Here is a 16,689-nt window from a genome sequence, read left to right as displayed (position 1 = left end):
CCGACAAATTATTGCTGTTGGCGCCGCAGACGCAGTAGCCGAGTATAGGCGAACATTTCTCGCTCGGTAAACGACGCATTGGCAAACTTTTATTTGGCGCAGCGCATTGAAATTCCCTTGTTAACGTGAGTGTACTTTACAGGCCGGGAGTTTCTCATATGATCTTCTTTCTGCTTTTTTTTCTTTGGTTTTTCTTTCGATTGCACGTGGTCTGCCCACCATTGTTTTCGTTTGTTTATCTAGCTTTTTTTTTGATCGATCCCTGAAGGGGATGTCACACTTTTTTGTTGGCGGAAATTTAAAACACAAATAACATTTCGCAGTTTTAATTAATAAATTTTTCAAACATAGTACACGATGAACTATATATGTATTTTTTTCTACTATTGTATATTCTATTAGCGCAACAAATCAAACAGACACTGTTGGGCAATCCACTTCTGTTGCACCATACAGCACAATCACGATGACATTGACCACTCAGGCAACCAGTTCGCAACGAGTGACTTGCCAGTGATTCGTGTACAATTAGTGTTAGGTAACACCCCCCCCCCCCCCCCGCCCCCCCCCCCCCCCCCCTTAATTCAATTCTTCAAGATTTCTTGCAAATTTAACAACGAAAAAACATTTTATCAGGTGAGAGCTTTAGATTATTAGTCACGTTGTACGGGTACTTTTGATGTAAAAACATTTACAAAACATTAAGGTTTCAACTCTAATCTTCAGGAAAAATTTCGTGACGTAGACACTGTTTACGTAACCGGAATCTATATGATTATAAGTCAGTATTAATACTCTATATTAATGATAATATTTTATCATAGTTATCCGCGTACGACGTTGTATTAAGTATACCTTATATAGAGCTACCGAGAACTTATAATATTATAAGTTATAACTTTATTGCTTTACAGTAGTTCCTTATACAGTAAGAAGAGCCTACGTGGATGTGGTATTGATGGGGGGGACATGGTCGGGGGGGGGGGCACGTGATGAGTAGCGACGTGGAGGTGGTCTGGACCGGGTCTACTGGACGCGCGGGGTTCACTGCACTAACTAGTGTCATATTGGGGAACTGGGCAGGCGGTCGCGCGCAGGGTCGTCACCTCCTGGTCAAGGACTAGTAACTATTGAACAAGACTGGTTGATTTGTATGTATTCTTAAATCTCTCCCTCTCTCTCTCTCTCTCTCTCACCGAACATCTCTCCCTCTCTTCTCTGTCGCTCCTGCTCTCTTTCTCTCATTCTCTTCTCTCGCTCTCTCTCGTCTCTCTCTCACTCTCTCTTCTCTCTCTCTCTCTTCTCTGCTTCCTCTCTGTCTCTCTGTCTCTTCTGCTCTCTCTCGTCTCTCTCTCTCTCTCTCTCTCTCTCTCTCCTCTCTCTCTCTCTTCCTCTCTCGTCTATCGTCTCTCTTCTCTCTCTCGTCTTTGCTGCTCTCGCTCGTGTCTTCGCTTCTTCTCTCTCTCTCTAACTATCTTCCCCCATCTCTCTATTTTCCTCTACCTCTCCCTCCATCCATCCTACCTCTCCTGTGTGTACTTGATCCATTCAATCAGCTCCGTCTCGGAGACCAAATCATTGTTGTCCTTGTCGATCCTGTTCACGAGAATTCTGAAGTAACGAGGGGAAAAACAACATCAGAAATCACGCAACGAACACACGCACACTCCCCGTCGCCAGTCTTCACCATTTACGCTCCATTGTTCACTAGGGCTGTAATGATACACAAGCCTCTCGATTCGATCCGTATCTCGCTATTAGCCTCTCGATTCGATTCATTTGATTCGATTCCCAAATTATTGAAATGTTATCTTATTTTTTGTATTTTCATTATTTTGCAATAAAAGCTCTTAACCAACTATTACATTCTTTCTTTTTTCTCAATTTTATTTAACAAAATAACTTTAAGCGCATAATTAAAATTAAAAAACGAGCAGTCACGTCTAACTGCAGCCCTGTAAACATATTAGCGATGTGCTGTAGCCGCTGATTATCTGACTGGCGAGTCAGGACTATTGACCAATCAGAGCGGGCGTCTCATACACACTTCGGCCGATGCAAACAGTATGAAGTACTAGCGGGTTGGATCGGATCGAAAATACGGGAAAAAGCATCGAGGATCGGATCGAGGGAAGAGAATCGCGATTCGATTCGATTTCGGTGGATCGTTACAGCTCTACTGTTCACGCTGCACAACGTTCACGGTCTACCGCTTACGTTAGTTATATTAGATAAAATCGCCACTTTCGTTTATTCATCGCATTTTGCAAAGGTAGGGAGGGAATGCCAGTGGTAGCCATGCCACTACTTGCGAGATTTGTTGGAAATATTATGATTGTCGTTTTTTAGGATCTATATTTTACAATGTTGCAGTCCGCTATTTTATAATTAGGAAATGTTATAGGATTGTCGTAATTTTAGTATCTATATTTTACAGTACCGCCGCTATTTTACAGTATCTCCGCTATTTTATAATCAGCCTTTGTAATGCGCACGTGAACATGTCTGCATGTAACGTGCACAATATAAATAAACAAATATATTAAATATACAGGGTTTCTTATACATAAGAGGCACAGTGGCGTACCACCGTTGTGAAATTTAACATCGCCGTTGTGAAAATGTTTCTGTATTTACCCGCTGTTGTCAAAACAGTGTCAACCCAAAAATAAATAGATCACCGTGTGCTTCTGGCATATTTAGATGGCCATGTGCGTTTATTGGGTCATGTGACACGGGGTCTACACTTTCCCTACGGCCTACGGCACGCCTTTGAATCCATCATGCACGTTTTTTTCCCCCAAACTGGCCATTACCTCCTTTGTCTAAGTTCCCCTCAGAAGAAACCCTAATATATACTACTTTCCGCTCACCCGAGTCTTCTCTTGCTTTCATCCGCCGACAGCTGATCAAACTCGTCCGCCTCCTCGCGTCCGAGGAACGCCTCGTGATCGTAGTCATCATTGTGGCCGTCATCCGCGTAGTGGTTTTGAGAACTCAGCGGCTGCAACAGCGAGGGGAGACGCACAGTCACTCGCTGCGCGTACGTACGACACGCGCGCGCTGCTGCTAGAGTGAGCTTCCCCTACCCAAGATTCCCCCATCCTAACTCAGCGGCTGCAACAGCGAGGGGAGACGCACAGTCACTCGCTGCGCGTACGTACGACACACGCGCGCTGCTGCTAGAGTGAGCTTCCCCTACCCACGATTCCCCCCATCCTAACTCAGCGGCTGTGGGAGAGGGAAACGAGGTGAAACTCTTCATCGCTCGCCTCTCCCACGACACGTATGCACGACGCGCGCGCGAACCGTTGTATCTCCCTTCTCGAGTGTCAACGTCTCGACAATGGTACAGATTCCTCCGTCTCGCGACGGATCGGACCACGACAGCTCAGACCCCCGCCCCGCCCACGCTCGTTCCACGTTGAATAGACCGTTAAATAAATCCGCATTATAATCGATGCGCGTCTAGGAAATCAAACCAGAAGGACACCATCTACGACACGATACAATTTCACACTATGAGCCACGACCGCCAACACACCGTAGACCAGTGGTTCTTAACCTTTTTTGAGTCATGAATCCCTTTGAGAATTTGGTGAAATCTACGGACCCCTCCACAAAAAATGCACATAAACACAAAATTTTGTATAAAATGGGTTCACGGACCCCCCCTGAAGCCCACCCACGAACCCACGGACCCCAAAGGATTCCATAGACCACAGGTTAAGAACCCTGGCCGTAGAAGCAGACGTGCATCCGTCCGCCCACCGCGGAGTTTCTACGTACCTTGTCGACGGGCACGTGTGGTACGGCGGCGGACAGCGTGGTCGCTGACAGTAGCGCCACCACGTAGCAGCACGCGAAAATCATGACAGCGGGACACTAGACACGCGCGTCACCGACGACGACGACAATGACTAAGACGAGAAAAAGAACCCGACACCGTGCAGCAGAAGCGAAAAGTGCACCTAAAAGAAAGAAGAGAGAAAAACGACAAGCTACAGAACCGAAACCAAACACGACACGGCAAGCGCACGGGGAGTGAGGGTGAGGGAAGGGGGGCGAGCGAGCGAGCCACGCACGCACGCACGGAAGATAGAGAGAGAGAGAGGGAGGGACCACGTGGATGTACCTTCTTGTAGTGTTCGTGGCCGCCGACCACGCATGCAACACACGCCAGCAGCACCGCACATCGCGTCGGCAACATTTTACGCGACGACGTCGTCGTCGTCACCAACGAGCTACGAAATCTGCAAAATTACACACGGGGGCACGGTTTAATGCGCGACGATCGCTCCGCATCTCTCGCGACGACTGCACCGGCTCGCGACGGCCGGGTGTGTGTGTGCGGGGGACAGCTCTCGGACCTGCCTCCTCCATCGCTAGCCTCCCGGCCAAGAAGCCTGTGATCATGTGATGCAGCGTGTGCATCAACTCGCGCCTCCGCCAAACAACCTTACCTGTGTCTCGCTAACGGTCGTGCGCAGCCTTCACCGAAACGTCCCCGTTACGCGACTAGAACTATACGATTAATAAGCGACCGTCTCCGTGGCTACGACTGCAGCGGGAGAATCTGCAACGTTCCACGTCATCCCCTGCTGACGTGGACCCCTGGAAAAACACTGCGCGCGAACGACGAGATAGACTTTCACCACCCGATGAAGTTTTTGCACGCGCTTTCAGAATCGGTGCACGTTTCAGCATCTGTTTCTCTCATTAACTCGCAGGCACCAGACTAGGATTACGCTGACCTAAGATGGTTGGGCGTAACGATATCCGAGAGGAGAGATGGGCGAGTAAGGGTGAACATGTGTGCTTGAAACCACATGTTGATGCTGGCTGCCAACAGGGAAGACCAGTAAAAACCGTTGACAAGTGTATGGGGGAAAACGTATGAACACAGATATCAACAGGTGAAGCGAAATTACACGAGATGTTTATATATATATCCCACGTTTTTCAACCTACTGCATGTTTAGGTAGGGCCACAATTAAAAAAAACTTTATTTGCCCTCACCCGACCCAGGCTGAAAAGTTTGGGTAGGTAGGTAGGCTTTTTTTATAGGGTCTTTTTACAAATTCAGCATGCCACAGTGTCTACAATCATGCTCTGGTGTGCTTGTGTGGAGATACCTTTTATGTTGAATGCTTGTTTTGCTTGGTACATATAATGTATTGCCTACAGATTTATATAATGTACAGTGATACAATTTGTAAAAAAAAAAGATAAATACAATTTTTTGAGTGGGCCCCTTTTTGGCGGGTCGGTCAGGTAAGGGCAAACAAACGATATTTTTATTATGGCCTAGTACACAATTTATATCAAAATTTCTACATGACCCAGTTTCAGCTTGGTTTAATAACCACAAGAGCATTGAAGATCATATTATCAATAGAAAATGCCATTTGCATGCTAATGAAATAGGTACGTCTAATATTCAGTTTGGTTGGGTGTTTAAGGGCGCGTTTGTTTGGGACGAATCCGTCTGATCGAGATCATATGATCCTGATCCGACCAAACAAACGCAAAACTCACTTTCACTGGTTCACGTTTCGCTGTGACCTATCACGGGATGGTACATAACAAAGAACCAGCTGTGATTGGCTGAGGCGCGGGCCACCATATTGGATTCCGTTCGAATCCGCCTCGCTAGCAGGTTCGGGTTCGGTGGATCGTGATCATGTGATCCGACCAAACAAACAGTCAGATCAACGAATCCATCGGATCGAGATCCGTGGATCCAACCAAACAAACGCGCCCCAAGACAAACAAGAAACCATTTAACAAGTGCCTGTTTGACTCTTTGCTTTTGAATTACATTTATTCGTATTGTTCATTTTATAACATTTACTCGGCAAATCTGAACAGCATTTAGAAAAGCAATACAACAGCAACAGAGTTTAAATTTTGATGATGCAGGCATCATTCTGCTTATTCATTAATAGTCATTTTCGATTTACTTCATTATATCATCAACTTAATGATATTATAAGATAAACGTTATTAAGTAAACATTAGCTAGCATAATACAGTACAATTTCTTTACATCCCATCGTATCTAATTCACTTTTACAACTAGAAGTAGTGTTATGTGCTAACATAGGATGACAAAAAATGCAAACAATGTTTGTATTTCTTGATTCTAAAAATCCAATAAAAGTAACAGAGTAATTTGAATATGGTAACCATGTGATTAATTCTGTAATGTCAGACACAGGAGTCAAGCATAGATACATACTGCCACCACACCTTTTCACAATGTTCATTAGTGCAGATTATTTTGCGACATTGTACACACAGGGTGCAAAATTAATGCGAGTCCAGAGTCAAATACTGCCTGATTTACTGTCGGACTCCCTGATTTGACATACGCAGGAGTCCGTGTGACTCCCTGAAAATTCTGCTATATACTAACTAGTTCGTTCCAGAGCACGGCCTCGCAGAATTACCTTTTTTTCAGCAATGTCCAAAGAAAATTTGGCAGCCGTGCAACCTCATGAATCTTCAAAATAAGCACATGCGTTATTGTTAATATCTTTAGTTTTGAACTTCAGACTGCGGACTCCCTTATTTTGCTGCGGACTCCCCTTTTTTTGAGGGCAGGGAGTCCGCTGGACTCCCTTGTTCACAAGTTAATTTCTACCCTTGTATATATATATAGGTTTAATCCTATTTTAGTTATTTGATTTTAATTATTAGCATAGGATTAGGCCATTATTAAATTTAGTGAGAGTAGTTAAGAGTTCATATTTTGCAACATTATACGTATCTAGGTTTAATCCCATTTTAGGACCAAAGATTTTAATGATTAGAAATTTAAATAGAGAACAACTGACAACTTCTATTTCACAATTCCAGCACGGGTTTCTCCCGTTCCAATTAACAGTTACTTTGTACGCTATTAAAACGGCATGTTCTTGCAGCAAAACGCATAGCTATACCTACTGTGAGCTCGCCGGCTATGATGCAAAAATTCACCACAACTCATTTGTATTGCTACTTTCATAACATTTCTTCAGCAAACCTAAACAGTCTTACGAAACTAGTACATTCAATATATACACAGTGTTTACTGTGTTATATCCAGGACATAGCCAAGCAATCCCAGTCTTCATTAACAGTTCTTTTCTATGATAGAACAAGTTATAATTCATTATTCAATATGTGTTCAGTACAAAATTGTGAAATTTGTTTAAATCATATGTTATCGATCTACATTACTTATGCAATCAGCAAACAAATATAGCGTTTTCTTTCCAGGAACTATTTGCGCTAGTGTAGGCCTACTGTTAGCATTCTCAGTCACATCGCTCTATGTGTATCTGTACGCCAAAACTCCGTCAGACAAGAGTATCAAAATAGCAGGAAAATAGTCAACTTCGCTTTTTGTTGCGAGGTTTATCCATTTTAGACTCGAATTGCATTTAGTACCAAAATCTCAATATTCATTTACTCTCTGGGTCCTAATAATTTTACAAAATTGCCATTCAAATACTCCTCTTCAACGAGTCGTAAAACTAGAACTACTAAGACTAGAGTAGAGAGCGAGTTTGTTCACAGTCAGTTGCATGCGTGCAGTAAAACTTTGTGTTGTAGAGGAGTATTTGAACGACATTTCTGTGGAATTATTAAGTCTTAAAAAGTACATAGCTATTAAATTTTTTTTATAAAAAGCACAATTTGTGTTTTATATGTACCATAACTTTCATCGTTATTATTGTATTGAAAGTGAAACTGAAAGTCAGAGTTAAAACGGTCCAAAAAGGTATTCAGCACACAGGTGACAGGGGCGAACATTAGCCACAAGTTCCCTTCTCGCTTAACACTACGTTTGGCGAGAGGGTCACAAGCCAACGCAATAGAATATTGTTCGGCATGACGTGCGCTGCTATTAAACATAAAATTATCTAACTTTTTATGATTGTTACCGCTTCTCTCTACTTCCACGCCTCGATTTCTTATGTGCGCTATCACTGAGCATGTATTTACGTGTCAGCGAGTAATTATTTATAAATTGATAAGATAAAATTTTAAAAAACGCCGCCATTTTCCAATAGATATCCCATCATGAAATGCGTAGCAAAAAATACATTGCAAACAGTACAAAAAAAACATAAGAACATCCAGTATGGCGTTTTACAACGTTCAAATAGTATAGCTGTTCGAAATGCTCTTATTTTAACGTGTATTTCGAGGTAAATAGTAATTAAGAAGTCATGCGATAGTTGCAAACATGTAACAAGTGAGGTCAAATGTGGTAATACATTGTATTATTTACGAAATTTTACGAAATTCGGAGTTTGTTTTCAAGCTACCAGGCATTTCGTATGGAAGGGTTTCAGGCTCTTACGACGTGTAACAGTCGGAGAGCCTGGTCGGTTTAGGGCGAACATGTGAAAAAGTGGCCCAAGGATAGAGAACATGGGTCCCAATAAAACCAATGTGCTTGGCTAATACCCTGACCTTAACCCTAACCCTAACCAAAAATATAATCAATATAATCAATAATATTGATGTAAATGACATTGGTTTTATTGCCAATATTGGGACCCATGTTCTCTATCCTTGAACCGAAAAAGTATTCAGCAGTGACAGGGTTCAATGTTAGTATGAAACGTAACTGCACAAGCACGACAATTGACGAAAGTGAAAAACTTAATTGCGTGATAAAGCTTAGCATAATAACAACAACTAATAATTAACAAAGTACTTAAGTAGAATTAGTATTAGTATAAATAGTAAGTAAGAACACAACAGAAGTAACAAACTTACCTACGCCTAACAAATGACCATCTGCGCGCCACGAGTCACTAATAACTGCCATCTAGCGGATAGTAATATCTGTCTTGTGACTTTGTGTACCACAATTTCTGTATCTTTTATTGAAGTTTACCATGAGAGTATAAAATGAAATTATTAACAATAGCATAAATAGTAAGGCTATTTATGCATTATTGAGTAAGTGCAGTGTTGATGTTATTCGTCAATGGCAAGCTACTTGCGTGTGTGTAGTCCCACACACACTGTATCTGTAGCACTAGCACCGCGTTTGTTTACATCTGTCGATCTGATTAGATCTGGAGATCATGCTCTCACTCTCAGTCTCAGTCACAGTCGTTAATAATAATAAATTATTAATAATGCTGTAGGCTCTGCGGATAAATAGCTGTTACACACGCATGCACTTGGAGCGTCGAAAGAGCGTAGAGAAACATTAAGACTTTGGTAGTAAATAAATTCCGTATTTATTTAGCATTATATTTATAAATATATTTAATATTTTATTGAAACGCTCCAAGTGACTGTGGTTACATATATATTGGAATAGATAGAAATCTCTGAACTGCTAGCAGTAATCCCCGTTACAGTGACGCTGGTTTTGGACTCGAGTCTAGTCTGCTGAAACTTGAAAGCCTGCTGTGCTGCCTTGTCCACATAATGATAATCTAATTGATGCAAATTAACAGTAATTATGAGGAGATTAAACAAAAAATCGACGCTCAAAGTTGTAAAAGAACTAGATGCATTCCCAAAAATTCCGGAGAGTTACCAGCAGACAACTTCGGCTGGAGGAACAGGTAGGTAGTCAGTGATGCAGTATTGAGCTCAGGCTTCGCTCATCCTTCTCATTGTCTGCTAACTGCTTGTCGTTATCGACATTATACTCACAATAGACTTATAAACGTGTATGTATGTACACGTGTGTGTTTCTCTGCACCGCAGTCTCAATCCTCTGCGTCCAGCTCTACACTATACACTACAGACATATAAACATATATACACGTGTGTATCTGGAGCACAGTCTATATTCCCTGTGTACCTCCTCACGATTACAAACATAAACACGTACATGTGTGTTTCTCTGCACCACAGTCTATCCTCTGTTTCCTACTCACCATTATAGACATATAAACGTGTACGTATGTACATGTGTTTGTTTCTTTGTACTACAGTCTCCATCCTCTGTTTCCTGCTCACCATGATAGACATGTATTTAAACATGTACATGTGTTTGTTTCTTTGCACCACAGTCTCCATCCTCTGCTTCCTCCTCATCAGCATTCTCGTCTTCATGGAGTTTCGCTACTACAGCGCCACGGAGATGCGATACGACTACGAGGTCGACGGAGATTTCTCGAGCAAGCTGAACATCAGCGTCGACATCACAGTGGCGTCGCGATGCGAGAGTGAGTCACACGGCGACAACGCGAGGATGCTGTCGATGGAGTTATGGTTAGGGTTGGGGTTGGGGTTAGCGTTGGGGTTCAGTGAAGGTTAGCTTATGGGTTAAGGTAAGGTTAAGGATAAGGTTAGGCTGGGTTAGGGTTAGGGTAGGTGATAGGGTTTGGTTAGGTTAGGGATAAGGTTAGGTTGGGTTAGAGTAAGGTTAGGGTAAGTAATAGAGTTAAGTGAGGTTTAGGTTATCAGTTAGGTTAGGGTTAGGGGTAGGGTTGGGATAAGTGATAGTGTTAGGTTAGGGTTGGGGTAAATGATAGGGTTAGGTTAGGGGCAGGGTTGGGATAAGTGATAGGGTTAGGTTAGGGTTGGGGTAAATGATAGGGTTAGGTTAAGGGCAGGGTTGGGATAAGTGATAGGGTTAGGTTAGGGTTGGGGTAAATGATAGGGGTAGGGTTGGTTATAGGGTTGGGGTAAGTGAAAGAGTTAGGTTAGGGTTAGTGTAAGTAATAGAGTTAGGTAACGGAAAGAGATAGGGTTGGCGTAAGTGATAGGGTTTGATTAGGCTTAAGATTAGGGTTGGGGTAAGTAGATTAGAGTTAGTTTAGGGTTGAGTTGAGGAAGAGCGCGAGTCGGAAGTTGTCTCGCCTCCCCCAGTGCGCGCAATCTCGGCGACGATTGCCCTGACGTGCGGACGCTTGCGTGTTGCAGTGATCGGGGCGGACATACTCGACCTCACGTACCAGAATGCTGCGAGTTTCGGCAGACTGAAGGAGGAGCTCACCTACTTTGAGCTGTCGAAGAACCAGCGTGCCTACTGGGACATGATACGCAGCATCAACGGCTACATTAAGGTACGGGGACATGATACGCAGCATCAACGGCTACATTAAGGCCTTTGCAATTGAACTGTGCAACTGTAGCCTCAGATCCACAATTGCAAAAGCAGTTCAGTCCTTTGTTAACAGTCAACAAATCCATGTTTAACCCTCCTCTTGAGGGTCAAAAGGTTATCCGACACTTACGCTTCGCATGTCAGCAGAAAGTACATTTCATGGTCCTTTCAATAAAGCCATAAAAATGCTAGGTCACCGCTAAAACAAAAGTTTTTCAATCGCTCTATCAGACCATGTCCTCAGAAAATGTCTAAAATCTGCCCTGTGCCCCATTGACCTTTGACCTGTGACCTCCAATTTCGGCACAGTGATGGCTTTTCCTACCATGATGCTATACACCGACTATCACGAGCCTAGGCCGAGCCATTTAGATTTGTGCCGCAATTCTGCATTTCCTCCCTATATCTTAAGTTAAGAAGGAAATGTTCCACCTTCTTTTACACCTCTTGACCTTTGACCTTTGACCCCCAGCTTCGACATCCCAAATCGTTTTCGGATTACCCCCCCCACGTCCCGAATATCGTGCCCGTACGTCGAGCCGTTTAGATTTGTGCCCAACTGTTGACGGACGCACGGACGCACGAACGGACGCACGGATGCACGAATGCACGCTCATGCGATTCTACAAGCTGCATCTGACTATGTCAGATGAGCTAAAAATTAACAGTCAAGCAGCTAGACACCGCACCGGTAACTAGAGAAATACAACATCTGACATGGCTATGTAGTGATAACACTGAAACAGGTCAGCAACCAGCATCCGCGCACGGAAAAAATGTTTATTGAACAAGGTTTACTTTCCTTAAATCATATTATTTTCTAAAGCAGTCTGTATTAGCACCCTGAGTAGCACCCTGTATTAGCACACTGTAATGAACCCTCAATGCTCGCGTGGGTAGGCAAAAACATGGGGGCAGCCCATTACGCATGCATGGGGGTGAACTGGCACTATTTTAATCATAATTATTGCCTGGCAACCTGCAATGCAGATGTGTTAACTCACAGCTGAGCGAAATTCTCGCCTGCTTGAATATACTTGGATTTCAGCAACTCAATGGAGTGAGGTTATCACGCCTGAAGGGTGATGCCATCTTTGATTATTGATGACACTTGCACGCGCCATCTCGCGGCAACTGCTTTTGCTATTAGAGCCCCCTTCACCCGCCCCCTCCCCCCACTCTCCCCCACCACCACCACTATGCTCGCGCTCGACGCATATCCATGATAACATGTTAATATAGCGAAGTCATTAAAGTTACACAGCTGTATCTTTATTACATTACTACTGGTATAGCAAAGCCTAGCTATCATAGATTTTAGATTTGTATTAGTAGTATCCTAGATATATGCTGTAAGCGCGAACGCGGTGATGGGAGGGTGCTCTTCATTCGTTTGCCAGTGAGTTTAGCATCAGAACACCTGCCGTCAGGTGAGCGCTGTCGCTCTGCGGCACTTGTTTTAGTTATCTTTCAGGTCATTGCAAGTTCTTTTGAATAGGCAAATGATTGAACCTCTCTCTCATTCCTATGGCTAATCGTATTGGCACATCTCGTTGCCTCCCTCTACTAGTTGTTGGTGTGTGTGTGTGTGTGCGTGCGTGCGTGTGGCGTGCGTGGCGGGCGTGCCGTCATCACGAGCAGTGCGTGCGTGGCGTGCGTCGCGTGGCGTGCGTATTATATATATCACTATCAGTGACACTGCGTGTGTGTGTTGTGTGTCGTGTGCGCTCCTCTAAGCTCTCCGCAATCAACGAGCCCGTCTATCTCACGACTAGCCCGTACCTACTCTCGGCACGTTGTGTCTAACTCGTACAATACATACAACCCTTATCATTTAATCTATATTTTAAATATATCCTCTAGCGATATTATCTTCCGTATATTTCGGCACGCCTGCTACTCTCACACACCCTTCTAGTCTCACACACCCTCTAACTCTACCTCCCAATCCACCTCCCTACACACACGCCTCTACTCCTCACACACCCTCTACTCTCACACTACCCTCTAGCTCTTCACACACACCCTCTACTCTCACACACCACTATCTACTCTCACACACCGCTCTCTAGCCTCTCACACACACACTCTACTCCTACAACACACCTCTACTCTCACACACCCCCTCTACTCCACACACCCTCTACTCTCACACACACCTCTACTCACAATCACACCCTCTACTTCTCACACCGACTGAGCTCCTACTCTCACACACCCTCTACTCTCACCACCCCTCTACCTCAACACCCTCTACTCTCCACACCCTCTGAACTCTCACACACCCTTCTATCACTCTCCACACACCCTCTATTGTCACACACTCCTTATTCTAAGCCTGCTACTCTCGCACACCCTCTAGTCTCACCACAGCCCTGCTACTCTCGACACACCTCTAGTCTCCACACACCCAACGTCACAACGGGTAGATAAGGCTCTCCCAAAGCAGTCCACCACTCCTCTATCTCACACTCTAGTGCACCACCTCTTACTTCTCGCACACCCTCTACCTCTCACACACCCTCTAGTCTCACACACCTCTACTCTCACAACACGCCTCTACACTCTCACACCACCCTCTAGTCTCCAACACACCCTCTACTCTCACACACCCCTCTACTCTCACACAACCCTTACTCTCACACACACTTCTACTCTCACACACGCCCTTCTACCTCTCACACACCCCTCTACTCCTCACACACGCCTCTACCTCACACACCCTCTTACTCTCACACACCCTCTACTCCACACACTCTCTACTCTCCACACAGCCTCTACTCTCACACACCCCTCTTCAACTCTCACACACCCTCTACTCTCACACACCCGCCTCTCTCTCATCTCACACAAGCCCTCTTACTCTCGACACACCCTCTACTCTCACACACCCTCTACTCTCAACAGCCTCTACCTCACACACCCTCTACTCCACACGACCCTCTACTCTCACACACACTTAACTCTCACACACCCTCTACTCTCACTACACCCTCTACTTCTCACACCACCCTCTACTCTCACGACAACCTCTAACTCTCACACACCCTCTCAACTCTCACACACCCCTCTACTGTCAACACACACTTCTACTCTCACCACACCCTCTACTTCACGCACACTCTACTCCTCACACCACCCTCTACCTCTCACAACCGCGCACTCTCACACCCTCTTACTCTCGCAGCACCCTCTACTCCTCGGCACAACGCCTCTACTCTCGCACACTACCTCACACCTCTACTCTTCATACACCCTTAGTCTCACACCCCTCTACTCTCACACAACCCTCTAACTCTCACACACCCTCTAGTCTCACTGCGCGCCTCACACCACCCTTCTCTACTTCCACACCCCTCTTACTCTCACACACCCTCTACTCTCACACACCCTCTACTCCACACAACCCCTCTAGTCTCACACACCCTCGACTCTCACACACCCTCTACTCTCACACCCCCTCGTAGTCTCAGCACACCCTCTACTACGTCACACAACCCTTCTACTCTCGCCACACCCTCGTACTCTCACACACCCGCTGGCGCTACTCTCACACACCCTCTACTCTCACCACTACCCTCTACTCTCACACACCCTCTACTCTCACAAGCCCCTCTACCTCTCACAACCACCCTCTAGCTCTCACACACCCTCTACACACACAACAGCCTCTACTCTCGCCACTCTCCTTACACACACACTTTGGAGGCCCGCGGTATATCTATCGCCTCACTTTCCCGGGCCGTTGACATGGAATGTTTCCGCTACTTGTTGCACGGTCAGAACGCGCCGTTACGAATCGCAGGCCGTCCGGCGCGTCGCGTCGGCTTCTCCTCCTGAAAGAACGCACGGAGCTCATGATAAACGCTACGCCGTGCAGCATGTTTTACACGGTGTACTTATTAACCGTTCAAACGGCTGCCCTGGTTACAATCATCTACGCCCGTGGTGCTGAGATGTTTCGCGTTTTTAGCCGCCCTTAGTCACCTATATACACACCCAAATGTTTTGGCAGTGTTACTAGCTATAAAATTATTATAATTAGTGCTAGTATAATATAAGATATAAACATTACTCTCAGAGACATCAAAAACAACCGCGGAAATATCACCCGTGATCTATCAAATCAAACACAACTTTCAGACATAAAAACAACTTCACGAACAAAGCGGCGGTCAAACGCCCTTTGGCGAGGTGAACTAAACATTACCTCAGTCCCAAAAACTCCCAAATAAACTTCCAAACAACAGTAAAGTATTGTATAAATTATCTCATCTACTACTCGGGTTATATACAGTGACGCGCTATTGAATTGCTAAGCGTATAGCCCCTGCCATCTATAGGAGAACATAGTAAAGCGTTCCAAATTTTATTTTATTTTATGTTTTTATTTTTGCCGCGAGTATACTCGTGTTTCGGGCGCCGTCGCGTTTTGCAGGTTCGAACGGAGTATACTCGTGTTTCGCCGTTAAACGTGTTAAAAGAATGTTAAAAAAACTAGTAACATAGTTACATAGCGTAAGATTTTCCGCGTGCTGAGTTTATAGTGATAAATTGGTAGACGAGAGAGCGTATTGACATCTGTAGTGTAAGTACTTTGTTTTGGTAGGAGAACTGAGGGTCGGTTATTGACGTGATCAGGGTCAGATGTATTTTGAAATAATAAGCATGTACGTAAGTTGCGCTAGGGACAGAACAGAATGATAGACAGAACTTAAATGAGGAGTGACATGTGGTCATACGTATTAGATGGCTGTGTCCCAGCTGAGATCAGTGGCACTCATGAGGTTGGGCGACAGATACAGTACACATCTATTATCTGAAATTCTGAAAAACCGAAAAGCTCGCGAAAATCGAAAGTTTTTTCGTGGAAACAAGGTCTGCACACCAAAGCTTGCGTTTGGTGCAAAACTCGACCAGACCGAATATTAATGTGTTTGGCATTACTCATACAAATGGTGCTGTAACGGCCTCTCGAAAACTTAGTTGGGGGGTTTTAGTACTGGCTAGTTGTAGGATATACATTATGTACATCTGTACTGTACTACCATTCCAAAATCCGAATAATTCCGAAATCCGAACTTGTCTGGTCCCAATGGTTTCGGATAATCGACTGTGTACTGTAGCGAGCCGAGAAGTGCGGAAGGCGAGGAGTGTCGTTACCTCTCCGGCAGCCGATTTGGAAACTGCACGTATCCAGTCTTCCACAGAGCTTGTGAAGCAGCGTGATATTCTTCTAATGTGGATCAAAACAAACATTTAATGTGAAGAGTGGAAGCATGAATTGAGCAAAAACAACTGAATAAACAATCAGACACACGGCGTACAAGGATGCCGGACACAAAGACAGATAGGCAGACAAATAGAAAGACAGCCAACCAGACAGACAGACAAACAGAACAGAAGAGAGAAAGATAGAGAGGGAGAGAAGGAGGGAGGAAGGAGGGAGGAGGGAGGGAGGGGAGGAGGCAGGGACAGGAGAGAGAGAGAGTGAGAGAGAGAGAAGAGGGAGGGGAAGGGGGAGGGGGAGGGAGAGGAAGAGGGAAGAGGGAGAGGGAGAGGCGAGAGGGAGAGAGAGAGAGAGCTCAGAGAGGAGAGAGAGAGCGAGAGAGGA

General features: G+C 44.8%; 2 protein-coding genes across 2 annotated transcripts in view; one reads left to right on the top strand and one right to left on the bottom strand.

Annotated features, from left to right (window-relative positions):
* The window catches only part of LOC106816658 (calumenin-B-like), a gene marked incomplete in the record, with an annotated part of 10,983 nt that extends 6,196 nt beyond the window's left edge, over nucleotides 1-4,787 (bottom strand). The window contains 4 exon segments of the mRNA XM_014821282.1: nucleotides 1,525-1,611; nucleotides 2,874-3,004; nucleotides 3,790-3,971; nucleotides 4,464-4,787. Coding sequence (XP_014676768.1) covers nucleotides 1,525-1,611; nucleotides 2,874-3,004; nucleotides 3,790-3,873 — 302 coding nt within the window.
* Nucleotides 4,788-8,835: 4,048 nt separating this feature from the next.
* LOC106816657 (endoplasmic reticulum-Golgi intermediate compartment protein 2-like) overlaps nucleotides 8,836-16,689 on the top strand; it is a gene marked incomplete at its 3' end in the record, with an annotated part of 24,101 nt that continues 16,247 nt past the window's right edge. The window contains exons 1-4 of the mRNA XM_014821281.1: nucleotides 8,836-8,962; nucleotides 9,472-9,582; nucleotides 10,036-10,191; nucleotides 10,892-11,034. Of these exons, the coding sequence (XP_014676767.1) occupies nucleotides 9,477-9,582; nucleotides 10,036-10,191; nucleotides 10,892-11,034 (405 nt within the window). The remainder of the gene's footprint in view (nucleotides 8,963-9,471; nucleotides 9,583-10,035; nucleotides 10,192-10,891; nucleotides 11,035-16,689) is intronic.

Source organism: Priapulus caudatus, unplaced genomic scaffold (genome assembly GCF_000485595.1).
Source record: "Priapulus caudatus unplaced genomic scaffold, Priapulus_caudatus-5.0.1 Scaffold1445, whole genome shotgun sequence".
NCBI lineage: Eukaryota > Metazoa > Priapulida > Priapulimorpha > Priapulimorphida > Priapulidae > Priapulus > Priapulus caudatus.
Note: the sequence above shows the minus strand (reverse complement) of the source record. Positions and strands in the feature narration are given on the sequence as shown.